General features: G+C 37.0%; 1 protein-coding gene across 1 annotated transcript in view; it reads right to left on the minus strand.

The window, feature by feature from the left end:
* Positions 1-397: 397 nt before the first annotated feature.
* The window catches only part of tmem168b (transmembrane protein 168b), a 70,890-nt gene continuing 56,200 nt past the window's right edge, over positions 398-15,087 (minus strand). The window contains exons 3-5 of the mRNA XM_039760954.1: positions 13,611-13,753; positions 7,703-7,977; positions 398-2,053 (exon numbers count right to left, since the gene is read on the minus strand). Of these exons, the coding sequence (XP_039616888.1) occupies positions 1,506-2,053; positions 7,703-7,977; positions 13,611-13,753 (966 nt within the window). The 3' untranslated portion in view covers positions 398-1,505. The remainder of the gene's footprint in view (positions 2,054-7,702; positions 7,978-13,610; positions 13,754-15,087) is intronic.

The raw sequence follows: 15,087 nt of genomic DNA on the forward strand, positions 1-15,087 counted from the left end.
TGTGTTTACTATCAACATGTGATGGTAAGCCTCATTACAGTTCCAACAGGATCAATGTGTGTGCTTTAATATTTGATGAATGGTTTGATATGGTGAAGCAAATCATCAAACTTAAATGCTGACATGTCAATGTGCTTTTCTTCGTCCATTTCTCGCACACAGAAATGAATGGCCTCCCCTTGTTTGTCAAATTTCTTATGATTAGAAACTTCACATATACTAAAGTTGGAACCAGAAGTGGAAGTTTTTTTCAGTGATTCCATAACTCTGGTTACTACTAGATAAACTGTGGCCATGAGGAAATATTAAAAATCAGCCACCTCTTTAAAGTCTGTCTTGGCATTGCTAAAACTGTATTATTAATGTTGGACATAAAAAAAAAAAACAAGAATAAAAGTAAATTAAAAAGTGTAGAGCGCCATTTCACAACTTTATTTTATTTAAATGTAGGCGAATACCTCTCCAAAAAATTCATATAAATTTAAATACAAAGGTATAGCATATTTGGTATAATTCATATGAAGATACATTGAGTACAATTTGAGTTAGTATTTACACAAATGGTTGGCTTTTTTTTTGCAACCAAGCAGAAATCTGCATAGACTTTAACAACTCAGTAAAATTATGACACAGACATTACCTCTTTTTTTTCTAAATACTGCAACTTCAGTGCAAACTGCATGAAAAAATGCAGTTCTTTAAAGAAGGCATTGTTCTGAAATAGTAACGCCTGTGACTGAATTACACACCGTAAAGGTACCGTACAAGGAAATAAGGAACTCATAAAAACAGTCTCCCAAACACATACATTAAAGCATTATACAGTGGAAAAAACACGCAAAGACCACAATAATCAAGAGATGTGAAATGTGGTAATATATTACTGCAGATTTAGAATAAAATGAATGAAATAATGTTTATAGTTTTGATAACATTTTAATAACTGCCAAGGTAAACTGGATTATGGATAATGCAAAAAAAAAATATATATATATATATTTGCAATGTGCATAAAGTGTACTTGAATGCTCAGCTGAAATGTATCTGACACAGCTGAGCAGCTGGTAGCGCTAAACATGGAGGTTTGTAACTGTTAACTACCTCTGATTTATCAATCAGTCTTTGTCAATCGCTTAGGTGTTACAAGATTGCAAGACCCTGTATTTTACAAGAAGTAAAACTGTCACTTTTTGTATTGAGAATATTGAGAAATAAATTATGTCCTTAAAGATAAATACTATGAGCTTTTTTCTTCTTTTTATTATGAAAAAGTACTCAAATATTGTACTTTCCGTCTTCATACTTAACACAATACACAGGATGTATTTGTTGTAAAAATAACATTTTATATTAAATTCTTAACTTTTTTTAATATAAAGCATTTTTTTTCAGTACAACTTAACCAACCATTTACATTTAGGCCACTAAACAAGATCTTAAAAAACTACTTTATAAAAAAAAGGCATTTGATTGAATGCTTGCGTAAAACCAAACCAAAGTTTGCTTTATGATTTAACTAATTTAAACCCTTGGCCTGTATCTAGAATATTTGGAGGAAACCATCTTAGCTTTAACCTTCTGAAACATTTGAGAAAGATACTGCAAGCCCAAAGAAGATTAAGTCCACAGCACCAATTTGCTAGATATACTAATGGAAAGGTAACTCGGGGAAAATATGTCATCCAGTGCTTTGCAACATCGCTACCAGTTGGTGAATGGAGAACATAGTCACTCCAGCACTTAGAAACACCATACACTGCTTTTAAAGAACGTCCTTGTTCTGACCATCTGATGGTGCTGTCAGAGTTACAGTTATATTCCACCCACTGCATTGTAAAGTCACCAAGCTGTGCAGGATCTGCTTCTTCAATGTCAAAGTTTTTAACAATCTCTGCTCCCTGTATGGCAACATAAAGATCAGCAATTTGTTTCACTTCTTTAACCCATGGGTTTGCATGTTGAGTGTCCAGTATGATTATAAGTCGTGAGCAGAAATTACCATTCTTCTCCATCCACCATTCTATGAAGTTACTGAATTGCAATGTTTCTCCTCCTGGGGGTGAAAAAATAAAGAAATAAATAAATGGAATTCAGAAAGACATAAACATCAGTAAAACAGATATCTTAAAAAAAAAAAACACTGTAAAGCAGTAACTATTGTAAGAACAACTGCTTATTATCAGCTGTGAGAAATTAAATATAATATTCTCTGTACCTGATGTCATTTCAATTTATTGACATAGCAGATCAATTGATGATTGCCCAGGAATGCTGAATTTTCATAATGTTTATTTGGAATGATATAAGCAGATTCTACAGATCTCTCTCTCTCTGGCTCCCCTCATTTGCTCTATATTGCCTTTGATATCCTGTATATCTAGGTTACCAAAAGCTTTGGAATAAAAAACGCTTCTAAGATACGTGATTCATTTTTTCCCTTTGTGGATTACTAGCTACATATATGCAAACTGTATCACAGACATTCGCTTACACACACACATATGGGTCCCTTGCCCGGCTTGGACACTCCTGTGGTGGAAGGACTAGGGGTGAGGATATATTCAGGACAATACCTCTCCCGGAACACAAGAGGGCAACCCTACAGGCTTGCACCGGGGCCATCACCAAAATAGGATCCGAGAGCACCTGGAACACTTACGTGTGCACTATAAAAGAGGCCGCCTCACTCTGTTAGGGGAGCCATAGTCAAGAGGAGGAAGACAAAACTTGCTGGGAGAGGAGTGGAGGCGGCAGTGAAAATGAAAGAGACAAAGAAAGAAGAAAGGAACAGGGAGAAGGAACTGATCAGTATTGCTGTGGGCAACTGTGTACTGCGTTCTGAAGTGGGGAGCAGGAAATAGAGATATCCCACGAAGAGATAAACTGTGTGTTGTTTTCACACTTGTGTCTCTGTGCCTGTCTGTGTCCGGGTTTGGGGAGCGGTACAGCCCTGGTATACCACAATATATATATATATTGTATATATTTATACACACACACACACACACATACAGTGGCTTGCAAAAGTATTCGGCTCCCTTGAACTTTTCCACATTTTGTCACATTACAGCCACAAACATGAATCAATTTCATTGGAATTCCACGTGAAAGACCAATACAAAATGGTGTATACTTGAGAAGTGGAACGAAAAATCATACATGATTCCAAACATTTTTTACAAATAAATAACTGAAAAGTGGGGTGTGCGTAATTATTCAGCCCCCTTTGGTCTGAGTGCAGTCAGTTGCCCATAGACATTGCCTGATGAGTGCTAATGACTAAATAGAGTGCACCTGTGTGTAATCTAATGTCAGTACAAATACAGCTGCTCTGTGACGGCCTCAGAGGTTGTCTAAGAGAATATTGGGAGCAACAACACCATGAAGTCCAAAGAACACACCAGACAGGTCAGGGATAAAGTTATTGAGAAATTTAAAGCAGGCGTAGGCTACAAAAAGATTTCCAAAGCGAACATCCCATGGAGCGTTCAAGCGATCATTAAGAAATGGAAGGAGTATGGGACAACTGTAAACCTACCAAGACAAGGCCGTCCACCTAAACTCACAGGCCGAACAAGGAGAGTGCTGATCAGAAATGTAGCCAAAAGGCCCATGGTGACTCTGGACGAGCTGTAGAGATCTACAGCTCATGTGGGCGAATCTGTCCATAAGACAACTATTAGTCGTGCCCTGCACAAAGTTGGCCTTTATGGAAGAGTGGCAAGAAGAAAGCCATTGTTAACAGAAAACCATAAGAAGTCCCATTTGCAGTTTGCCACAAGCCATGTGGGGGACACAGCAAACATGTGGAAGAAGGTGCTCTGGTCAGATGAGACCAAAATGGAACTTTTTAGCCAAAATGCAAAACGCTATGTGTGGCGGAAAACTAACACTGCACATCACTCTGAACACACCATCCCCACTGTCAAATATGGTGGTGGCAGCATCATGCTCTGGGAGTGCTTCTCTTCAGCAGGGACAGGGAAGCTGGTCAGAGTTGATGGGAAGATGGATGGAGCCAAATACAGGGCAATCTTGGAAGAAAACCTCTTGGAGTCTGCAAAAGACTTGAGACTGGGGCGGAGGTTCACCTTCCAGCAGGACAACGACCCTAAACATAAAGCAAGGGCAACAATGGAATGGTTTATAACAAAACATATCCATGTGTTAGAATGGCCCAGTCAAATTCCAGATCTAAATCCAATCGAGAATCTGTGGCAAGATCTGAAAACTGCTGTTCACAAACGCTGTCCATCTAATCTGACTGAGCTGGAGCTGTTTTGCAAAGAAGAATGGGCAAGGATTTCAGTCTCTAGATGTGCAAAGCTGGTAGAGACATACCCTAAAAGACTGGCAGCTGTAATTGCAGCAAAAGGTGGTTCTACAAAGTATTGACTCAGGGGGCTGAATAATTACGCGCACCCCACTTTTCAGTTATTTATTTGTTAAAATTGTTTGGAATCATGTATGATTTTCGTTCCACTTCTCACGTGTACACCACTTTGTATTGGTCTTTTACGTAGAATTCCAATAAAATTGATTCATGTTTGTGGCTGTAATGTGACAAAATGTGGAAAAGTTCAAGGGGGCGAATACTTTTGCAAGCCACTGTATATATACATATACATAAATACATACATTCACTCTCCGGCCACTATATTAGGTACATCTGCTCAATTGCTTGTTAACACAAATATTTAATCAGCCAATCATAAGGCAGCAACTCAATACATTTAAGCATGTAGACAATGTCAAGCCAACCTGCTGATCTACTGAGATGTTCACACACAACTATCTCTACGATTTACAGCACGGGTGTCAAACTCCAGTCCTGGAGGGCCGCAGTCGCTGCAGGTTTTCATTCTGACTGTCTTCTTCATTAGTGACCATTTTTGGCTGCTAATTAACTTCTTTTTCTTTAGTTTTAATTAACTTCACTCAGGCCCCTTAGTTATCTCTTTTTCCTTAAATAGCAGCTAAACAATAATGAGACACGAAACGGGCCTCCACATGACCAGATCACCTGTGCCCATCACACAATATGTGAAAATAAAGAAAGGTGGAGGTCTCGGTAAGGTTGAACTCCGAGGTCACCCAAACATTTTAACGGTGTTCATAGAAAAAACAGAAAATCAACAGTTTTGGAAATGTCTGCTGTGGTAGGATGAGAGCAGCAACAAGCTGTGGAATTAAATAATGAGTTTAATGAACAGCAAGAATTGGCTTCTCATTAAGAAACTGGTTGGAGTGAAATCGGTTGGAGTTTGACATTTCAATTTAGCTCATCATCTTTTGGCTCGTTTCACATTTCATTTCTGTTTGCCTGTCATTTAATAAAGAAACAAATCAATTCAGAGGTTTGAATCCTTAAAAACAGGGCCATTCAAATGAAGGTAAAGGAAGTTAATTAGCAGTGAAGCAGTGAATCCTGGTCAATGATTAGGAAAAGGGTTAGAATGAAAACCTGCAGACACTGCAGCCCTCCAGGCCCGGAGTTCGACACCCCTGATTTACAGAGAATAGAAAGAAAAAGGGAAAATATACAATGAGCGGCAGCCTCTCTTACAACATGGCACATAGAATGAATGTGGAAAAAAAAAAAAAAAACCCAAAGTATGTCTAGCTTCTGGTGTGATGTGACTTAGTGGTTAGTGTAGTTATATGACCAGTAGGTGAAAAGTGTGTTTTGCAATGGAGTAAGTCACTGTAGCTGTTATCCTTTTCCGTCTGCTGCTTATATGCCCAAACAGTATGCAATGGAACAGTGAACATTTTATGGAACTTTGCTTAGCAAAGATCCATTTTGTAAAAGAGTTGGAAGGACACATTGCAGATGCCGGATGTGCCTCGATGACCTCTTCATATGCAGTAACATGCTTTATCTTTAGAGGTTGTACTGCTTGAACTGTCATCTTATAGTAAACCAAAGCATTTGCAAACTGCAGAATTTACCACAAAAGTCCTAAACAATTAGTCTCCTCATCCATGCTCCATTTCTTTTCATACTCATCACTACCAGACAACGTTTATGGGAGTCCACATAAACAAGGTTAATGGTGAGAACTTTGTAGATTTTATTGTAGAAAAATAAATAAAATTGTGGAGTATTGCAACATTATATATATATATATATATATATATATATATATATATATATATATATATATATATATATATATATATATATATATATATATATATATATATCTGTAGGCTGAACCAGAAACATTTATTCTACATGGCCAATTATATAAGTGGACAAAGATTAGATTTCTTTAACTAAAATAAGCGAATTACCAGTTTCTACCATTTGTAATTTATTTTCTGGGTTAAGAAACGATTCAACACAGATACCAAAAACCATAAAATAAGTATTATATAGAGAGCCACACACCTTCAGAGATTCATTCTTGCAAAAATAAATGTGTACCAGGAACAGTTCCCGTCACAAGCCAGAGTCAAGAGAGAGGCAGTAGAATTCCACTGTGATGGGATGTCTCTCAAAGATTACCCAAAGACTGCATGGTTTTCAACATCAATGGCAGAAAAAAAGTTGCCAAACTGAATTGAATCATAATGTAGAATTAAATATTGACAATGTGTGAAGCAGCACACTATCTGAATCCATTCTTCATTAACGATTAAACATGAGCAAGATCTGTTTATGATGAGTGTCCAGAATGGTGACTCCTACCATGAAGAATCACTGCAGCCTGTTCTTGAAAGAGAACGTCAGTGCAAGAAACTCAAACTAGAAGCTGGTTACAAACACTTCATAACAACTTCACTACAACTTGAAGTCCAAGCACCAACCAAAACAATGGGAGTATGTTGACTCTAAAGTAACAAAGAAATTCAAGGTACAACCAGTGCAGGGAAGGGCGTGTGCACAATTCTTCGGATGCCTAAATGTGTAATTCAATTAGCTAGACAATATTTACTTTCAAGATTACAAGCAGGCCTCCAAGAAAATGCAGCAAGAAAATCTATCTGCAATCACCCTTCTGCTTCACAATAACCCCTCAGTTCACACTATATGTGCTGTAAAGGCTGCCATTTCATTCTCTTGACCTGGCTTGTATATGCTTTGCCAATGATAAAGTCAGTTAAAAAAAAATGTACTTGTGTACCAGAGAAAAGCTACATGTACATTATTACAAATGTTTTAGTGTTCACAGAGATGGTAAAATAAGACTTTTTTTTGGTTTTTCTCTCTCTAGCTCAAAACCTATCATGTTATCATGCCTAGTAATTTACTAGTTTATTTTAACTTTATTATTAAACTGAATTTATTAAAAAAAAGATGTGATAATTTTCTGCAGCTCATAATGAAGAGAAAACATTAATATTGGTTAGATTTACATTTCATAAGGTATAGTAACTGAGCTTACAAAAAGCCAAACATACAGCTATATACTGCATTGAGAACTAACTTTGGATATATTTAATATACACTTCACCGTGTCACATAGGCACATACCATTCATACAGTGATTCTGATCAAAAGTGTACATTTATGGAGTAACAGACACATGAAAATTGACAATCCCATAAATCCTAAAGACATCCTGATGAACTAAAGTGGGAGTTTCATAGTGTATGATTTGTAACACAAAAAAATCCCTGAAGTATGACATATAAAAAGTACACTTTAATGTTGTGCTGCTGTTCTATATACGATGTGTATAAACATGGTTCTTACCTGCTAAAGCCCATTCTCCAGAACTATGGGAATGACCGCTGTAATATATTATATAAGTATCATGGCGAGGACCATCCACTGTCCTTAGTTCTAGAAAAGACTTCAGTTTATTCTGAATTGTTTCAAAAGAAAAGCCACTAGTAGAATAGTCACAGCCATATGTCTCTATCATATGATATGAAAAAAACCTCTGGATAGCGCTCAACATGCCTGTTGACCGTAGGTTTAACTCCTGAACATGTTCAGGTGGAAGCAGTGTTGGCTGGCCATCTGGGCTAAAACAAAGACAGAAATAAATGTGAGTCGCACTATCACTTCATTTACAGTTAATTTAACAGGCTCAAATGCAAAAAAATATATACTTTTAACTAGAAACTGCATTTTAACCGTAGCTACAACACATTAGCTGTTCTCAGAACAAAATGAGTAAGTAACATTAGATATTTATTAAAATGTAAAACAAAAAAAATGTGTCTTAGATAGACCTTCATTTTAGGCTTGTACCATGTCCTCAAATTCAGGCTATAGAAGCCTTACACTAGACAATTACAAAGAGGAGTAAATTAAATAAAAAAGAACAAGAAGAAGTTACAGTATTTGAGGGTTCCTAAAGAGTGCCTCTTTGTTTTGCAAAAACTAATCAGCACATCGTCATCTCATAACAGGCTTAAGTTTCAAGTTTGGTATTTTTTCGTCCAGCCATTTTAGCTCCAGACTGTCCTTAAGAAACCGTGACACACACCCATCACCGTGCCATCGATGTTTTCGGCATCAGGGTACCCTAAAACATCAAGATCCATCAAAAGCCAGAGATCAACATTTTTGACAAATCTAAAGTTTTCAAACCCCCCCCCCCACCCCCAAAGACGACAGGTTATGATGGGGGAGGGCACAAAGCAAAATTCAATAATATATGAGATAATCCTACCATCATACTTATCTTAGAGCAGTGTGTGTGTATATGGACTGCGAGAAGGTGTCAGTCACTGTAGATAGATGGTTAACACACATATAACTAAAGTGTTGCATCAAATGATCACCAGTATGCAACAATCTTTTCCGAGAGAGAAATAAAAAATATGTAAAAGAAAAGATTTTTATGTGACACAATTTTATTTAAAAATGTTACTCAAAAATATTTTTTTTATATATGTTTTTGCCACCCTAATGCTACACAGTCCTCAGCATGTTACAAAAACCTTGACTTGAGTGGGAAAGTAATTTGACATAAATGACATTAGCACATACCAATGCTGCTTAAATGTTATTATTGAAGTAATCTGACAAAACTTCAATATCAATTAATCAAATTGATTTGATTTTTTTTTTTTTTTTTTTAATTCATTTGTCTATATTGGTTGTGAACCTTCAACAAGCTAACCACATAACCAACACAGCTGATTTTTCATATATATGTGCATTCGCTAAAAATGAGATACAGTAATCCCTCGCTATATCGCGCTTTGACTTTCGCGGTTTCGCTCTATCGTGGATTTTATATGAAAGCATAACTAAATATATAACGCTGGATTTTTCGCTGCTTCACGGGTTCTGGGACAATGTGTCTTTTACTTCCTGTACATGCTTCCTCAGTTGGTTTGCCCAGTTGATTTCATACAAGGGACGCTATTGGCGGATGACTGAGAAGCTAACCAATCAGAGCATGCAGTTAAGTTCTCCTGACTGAGAAGCTAACCAATCAGAACACGCAGTTAAGTTCCTGCTTGCTGAATGCAGTGTTAACCAGGAAGTCTCGTCTCGCTCATTCAGCATCAACGTGTTTCTCTGTGTAAAGAGTTGTGCTCTTTTGTGTTTATCTTTGTGCATAGTCAAGCCCTTCATTATGGCTCCAAAACGATCTGCTACTGCTTCAGGGGCCGTGCCCAAGCTCAAACGGAAGATGTTAACGATTGCCAAAAGGTAAACGTTTTGGATTTGTTGAAGGCTATGATTCTTTTTATTTAAAAAGTAGGAAAGGAATATAAGATCCAAGGCCACAGTGTCCTTTTAACCAGGGTGCAAAACGAGTTGTAAGTGGATGTAATAAGGCAGTAGTCTGGATGGAATCTGCTTTAGGGATTTGGATTGAAGACTGCCAGAAGACGAACAACGGCAGTGCTACACAATCGCCTGAAGTGGCTCCTTTGGAAGAGCTGTAATGCTCTCCTTTGTTGTGCAGTAAAATAAAACTCATTGTTATCGGACAAGTCATCGTGTCATTGTTGGTGAGTAACCATAATTAATTTTCTACTTACAGTACTTAGTACATGTACGTACCTTTAGTGTCACTGTACACACATTTACTGTATACTATTTTTGTTGCATTGTACGTATTTATTGCTGGTGGCCTGTCTATCGTAATGGCTGTAACATGTGATATCGCAGACGCTCGATATCTTTAAAATAATATTTAGGTTTTACTGTATATAAACAGTGTGTTTATATACATAATTTCAATGAATCTTACCTAATATCTAAGAGAATACAAAGGGATTATGCTGTATAACTCTGCGGGGAATATTTATAAACAGTGTGGGAGAGTTTATAAGGGCTTAAAATATATAAAAATAACCATAGAAACATATGGTTTCTACTTTGATTTTTCACCTATCGCGGGGGGGTCTGGAACACAACCCCCGCGATCGAGGAGGGATTACTGTATAAGGAAATGAGAAATTTAAATTTGATGTAATTAATGCACAGATACCGAATCAAAACTTACTAAATATTGCATTGTCACCAGAGATCAGCATGCATGCAAAGTTTGAAGGAAATTGGTTTGGTAATAAAAGTGGGTAAAAAAATGATTGTAAATATTTGACCCAGACAAACAAGAGAGGGCAAGTTGAATAATAATAATAAGGACATTTGTTTGTTGGGTTCTACTACACTTAATCCAGTCCCAGCTTTACATGCATAACCCCTTCTTGAAGCAGGAAGGCTGGAATTTGCAAAACTGGATATCCATGCATGTTTAATGCTTCTAAATGCAATGCAAAATAACAGAAAGAGCTAATGAGCCTAAGTTAACCACATTCCTGCTCATGTTGAGTTGTCTCCTGGCACATCTTGCTTCTTCTAGGTTATGTAATTCTCTGTAGCTCCAAAGTGGAACAATAAAAATGATCTTTTAGTGGACACAAGCTTGATGCATAGATTATATTTTCCAGTGTAACCTTTACAAACATTTTTCAACCAGTAAAAGCATATGTCCCTATTGAATGTACACGTTTATGCTGCGAACTCTAATATTTTTTTTAATGGTTTGTCCCAAGTGTAGTGTAAGCAGCCAGTCTGTTCTCATCTTCCAAAAAGCTACACAACATTCAGACTTTGTAGTGATTAAATTGTTAGTGAAATACCATAAAAGCGAAAAACAAAAAAAGATGAGAACTTTTGATATCATATCAAGATTCTCCACGAATAAGCACAGGATGAAATCCTCTGTGTTATCAAATGCACTCTAGTAGAAGGCAACATGTTAAATGTAGAGTACTGTCTCTTTACCATTATTACCTGGCATTATCAGCACATCTATTATCATATGATTGATGCACTTAAAGTCATCACCACTTCCTGAAAATGTTTATAACAATAATGGTGTCATATGTTTCTACCTTTTCTAATGACTATAGTGTCAGAAAGTGCAAGAGGGGAAAAGAGTATAGAATTATTATTATGGATGAAATGTATATATATATATCCATGAACTTTTACATTGTCACTATTTATTTGCTTTTATGAGAAAGTATAATTTTTTTTTTTCAAATTTTATCAATTTTTTTTTAATCATTCCATACAAAGGGATCAATTTTTACAAAAAATAGGATTGAAAACAAATCAAACCCCACCCCTGAGAAAGAGAGCATGGCCAACGGAGTAAAACTTAAAGCTTGTAAACATACATACATCGATGAGTTTATTAGGTGGATATAGATAAATGCAGAAATAGGGAGAGAATCTATTTCCTCAGAGCTGTAAGAGCTTATTCTAAAATATTATTGATTAGATCCTGCCAGGTTTTGAAAAGGTTCTACACAGATCCTCTAACTGAGAATTTATAAAGTATAACATTAACATGCTTATTTAAGGTTGGCTGAAACTTATGGCAGCAGGTCCACTAAAGTGTAGATGGTGAAGAAGTTGTATCTGATTTTTGCCTTTACATGCTGATCCAGACATAAATCATGACTCTACTTGTAAAGAAAAATTATTTTGACTTGCTTGGATAGTAAGAATAGTTTCATATTTTTCATATGTCTCTCAATTTTAAAAACTATTGTAAATATTTTTGTTTTTCTCAGCATTTAGTAACATGCATTATCAAGTAAATGTACTGAGTCCATTTTTCAGGTGTAGCTGCAAAATAAATGATATTGACATGTTCTTTCACTAATGTATTTTTATTATAAAGTAATATGCTGGGAGGCACTGTCACATGGTGGATAGTACTACTGCCTTACCGATAAAGTATCATAACTCAAATGTTGCATCTAGTTATGGTCTGTGTGCAGTCTGCAAAATCTTCTCTTGGTACTCAGAATGTCCTCTCACATCCCAAAAATTTGAATGTTACATTATTTGTTAAGGGCGGCATGGTGGTGCAGTGGTAGTGCTGCTGCCTGGCAGTTAGGAGACCCGGGTTCGCTTCCTCCCTGCGTGGAGTTTGCATGTTCTCCCCGTGTCTGCGTGGGTTTCCTCCGGTGCTCCGGTTTCCTCCCACAATCCAAAGACATGCAGGTTAGGTGTATTGGCGATTCTAAATTGGCCCTAGTGTGTGCTTGGTGTGTGGGTGTGTTTGTGTGTGTCCTGCGGTGGGTTGGCACCCTGCCCAGGATTGGTTCCTGCCTTGTGCCCTGTGTTGGCTGGGATTGGCTCCAGCAGACCCCCGTGACCCTGTGTTCGGATTCAGCGGGTTAGAAAATGGATGGATGGATGGATGGATGATTTGTTAATTATAAATTGTCACCATGTAGGTTTGTATGTGATTAGGCCCTGCAATGAACTGGTCCCCTGTTCAAGGTTGTCCCTAATGCTCTTGGGATAGCCTCTGGCCCTGTAAACCAGAATTAAATAGATTTGAAAATATTATGTAGTGTATGGAGCGGCACGGTGGTGCAGTGGTAGCACTGCTGCCTCGCAGTTAGGAGACCCGGGTTCGCTTCCTGGGTCCTCCCTGCATGGTGTTTGCATGTTCTCTCCGTGTCTGCGTGGGTTTCCTCCCACAGTCCAAAGACATGCAGGTTAGGTGGATTGGTGATTCTAAATTGGCCCTAGTGTGTGCTTGGTGTGTTTGTGTGTGTCCTGCGGTAGGTTGGCAACCTGCCCGGGATTGGTTCCTGCCTTGTGCCCTGTGTTGGCTGGGATTGGCTCCAGCAGACCCCCGTGACCCTGTGTTTGGATTCAGCGGGTTGGAAAATGGATGGATGTAGTGTATGTGACTCCATCAATACATCTATAACTCACTATTTGCATAAAGGGTCACAGGATTGATGGCATTACACACAAGACAAAAATCAACACTGAAAAGGAATAGTAGCTCACAAGCACATTTTACATACCAGGAAACTTTAATATTACTAATTCACAAGCATGTCTTACAATATGAGATTAAACTAGGGAGCACATACACATGGACAAGGACACAGACAGTAAGCAGGCCAGGAATTACACTCAGTTATCTGGTAACTGTAAACACAGCACCACTGTGATTTCCAATATCACATAATTAGTAACACCATAAAATGTGAAATTCACATATAATGAAACAGTATAAAAAAAGTAACTAGGAATTAAAGTATTTTCTGTACCTTCCTAACTGCCATGTTTACAGTACATGTGCAAGAATGTGTCTTAATATGTATATTGCAATAATAATTGCTTATTTTGGCAATAACACAATGAATACCTGCAGTAGTTGGTAGGAATTACAATAGCATATCCCACACAGGTGCCTCCCAAACAGCTTCCAAGTTCATGAAAAAGACCATGTGCCAAGGACTCTAGAGGCAACACTATCAGTAAGGCACTTATGAAGATTCCACTCCTTGTCTGAAATAGTAAAGATATTTTGTGGATTAGCCATAACAACAGAATATAACTCAATCAAACAAGTAAGATTAACATAGCAAATATAAGAGTTGAGTATGCTTCAAAGTTAATCCACAGTAAAATAATTAGCTCCCACCCAAAAATAAAAAGGGGAGCAAAGTAAATAGAGAGATCCATCCATTATATATAAAAGTGGAGAGTTAAGCAGAGGGGCCAGTGTGCTAATTTAAAATTATATATATTATATTAATGAGTTCTTGCAACATTTTGAATAGGTTTGGAACAGAAAACCTGTTTTTTCTGATTTCACATAATGAAATAAATTCCTTTCCCACCTAGTTATTGAAAGTGGATTGGGATTCTTCCAGTTGAGCTAAATAAGTCTGTGCACTAGTAGTGTGGTATAGAATATTACAACAAATTTCTCATATTGCACTTTAATTCCATCTGACAATACTACAAATACTGCTGTTTATGTCCCATATGATCATTTAAAGGTAAATCCCTGGAAATATTTTAATATATTCTTGAGATGTTATCTGGACAGACTATCCAACATCACCTCAGGGACAGATATGGATAAGAAGTGAAGAAAATTAGGTATGTTGCTTTTAACAAAGTTTCTGATTTTCACAGAAGAAAAATGGTGTAGCTGAAAAACAAAATGTACAGCATAATTTTAAATACGTTATCAAATGTCAATATTCTGAGCACTTTCCATTGGCTGAATACGGCATGTGTCAGGGTAAGTTGAAAAATATGATTATGACACACAGAAGCATCAGGTAAGAGATTCTCTAATGTCCTATATTGGTTTCATATCTTTAGTAAGTGGTAGATAACTGTGATGCTGGTAAATTAACAATTCTTTTTGTAACACAATCTAAACCAGTGCAGATTCATGGATTTCTGCCAGTTTCCACTATACTGTTTGTGCGAATATCTGCAGGGCAGTAGTAAAACACAGTTACACAGTAAGAAGCTCCGATTTTCATGCTTGGGTTATTCTCGGTTGCTGATAGATGATGCATTCTCTATAATATCTTTCTAAACGCAGTAAAAACATCTAGATCTGTAAAAAATGGCTTATAAGGGCTGAGAAACAACATTTTTTTAGACTGACAAAAAATGACACACAAACAAGAGCAAAACAAAACATGAAGGCAAAAAAATTCAACAGGGAAATGTCACAATTAAAAAAATGTGTAAGATAATTTTCAAAAGCGATTTGAAAAACAGAGAATTAGCCATGCCCTGATAAACTTTCAGAACATAATAATCATGGACATTCTTACATACGAGGTGTGGCAGAAAAGTAATGAGGCTGGCAACAC

The sequence above is a fragment of the Polypterus senegalus genome, chromosome 8 (genome assembly GCF_016835505.1).
Source record: "Polypterus senegalus isolate Bchr_013 chromosome 8, ASM1683550v1, whole genome shotgun sequence".
In the NCBI taxonomy this organism is placed as follows: Eukaryota; Metazoa; Chordata; class Cladistia; order Polypteriformes; family Polypteridae; genus Polypterus; species Polypterus senegalus.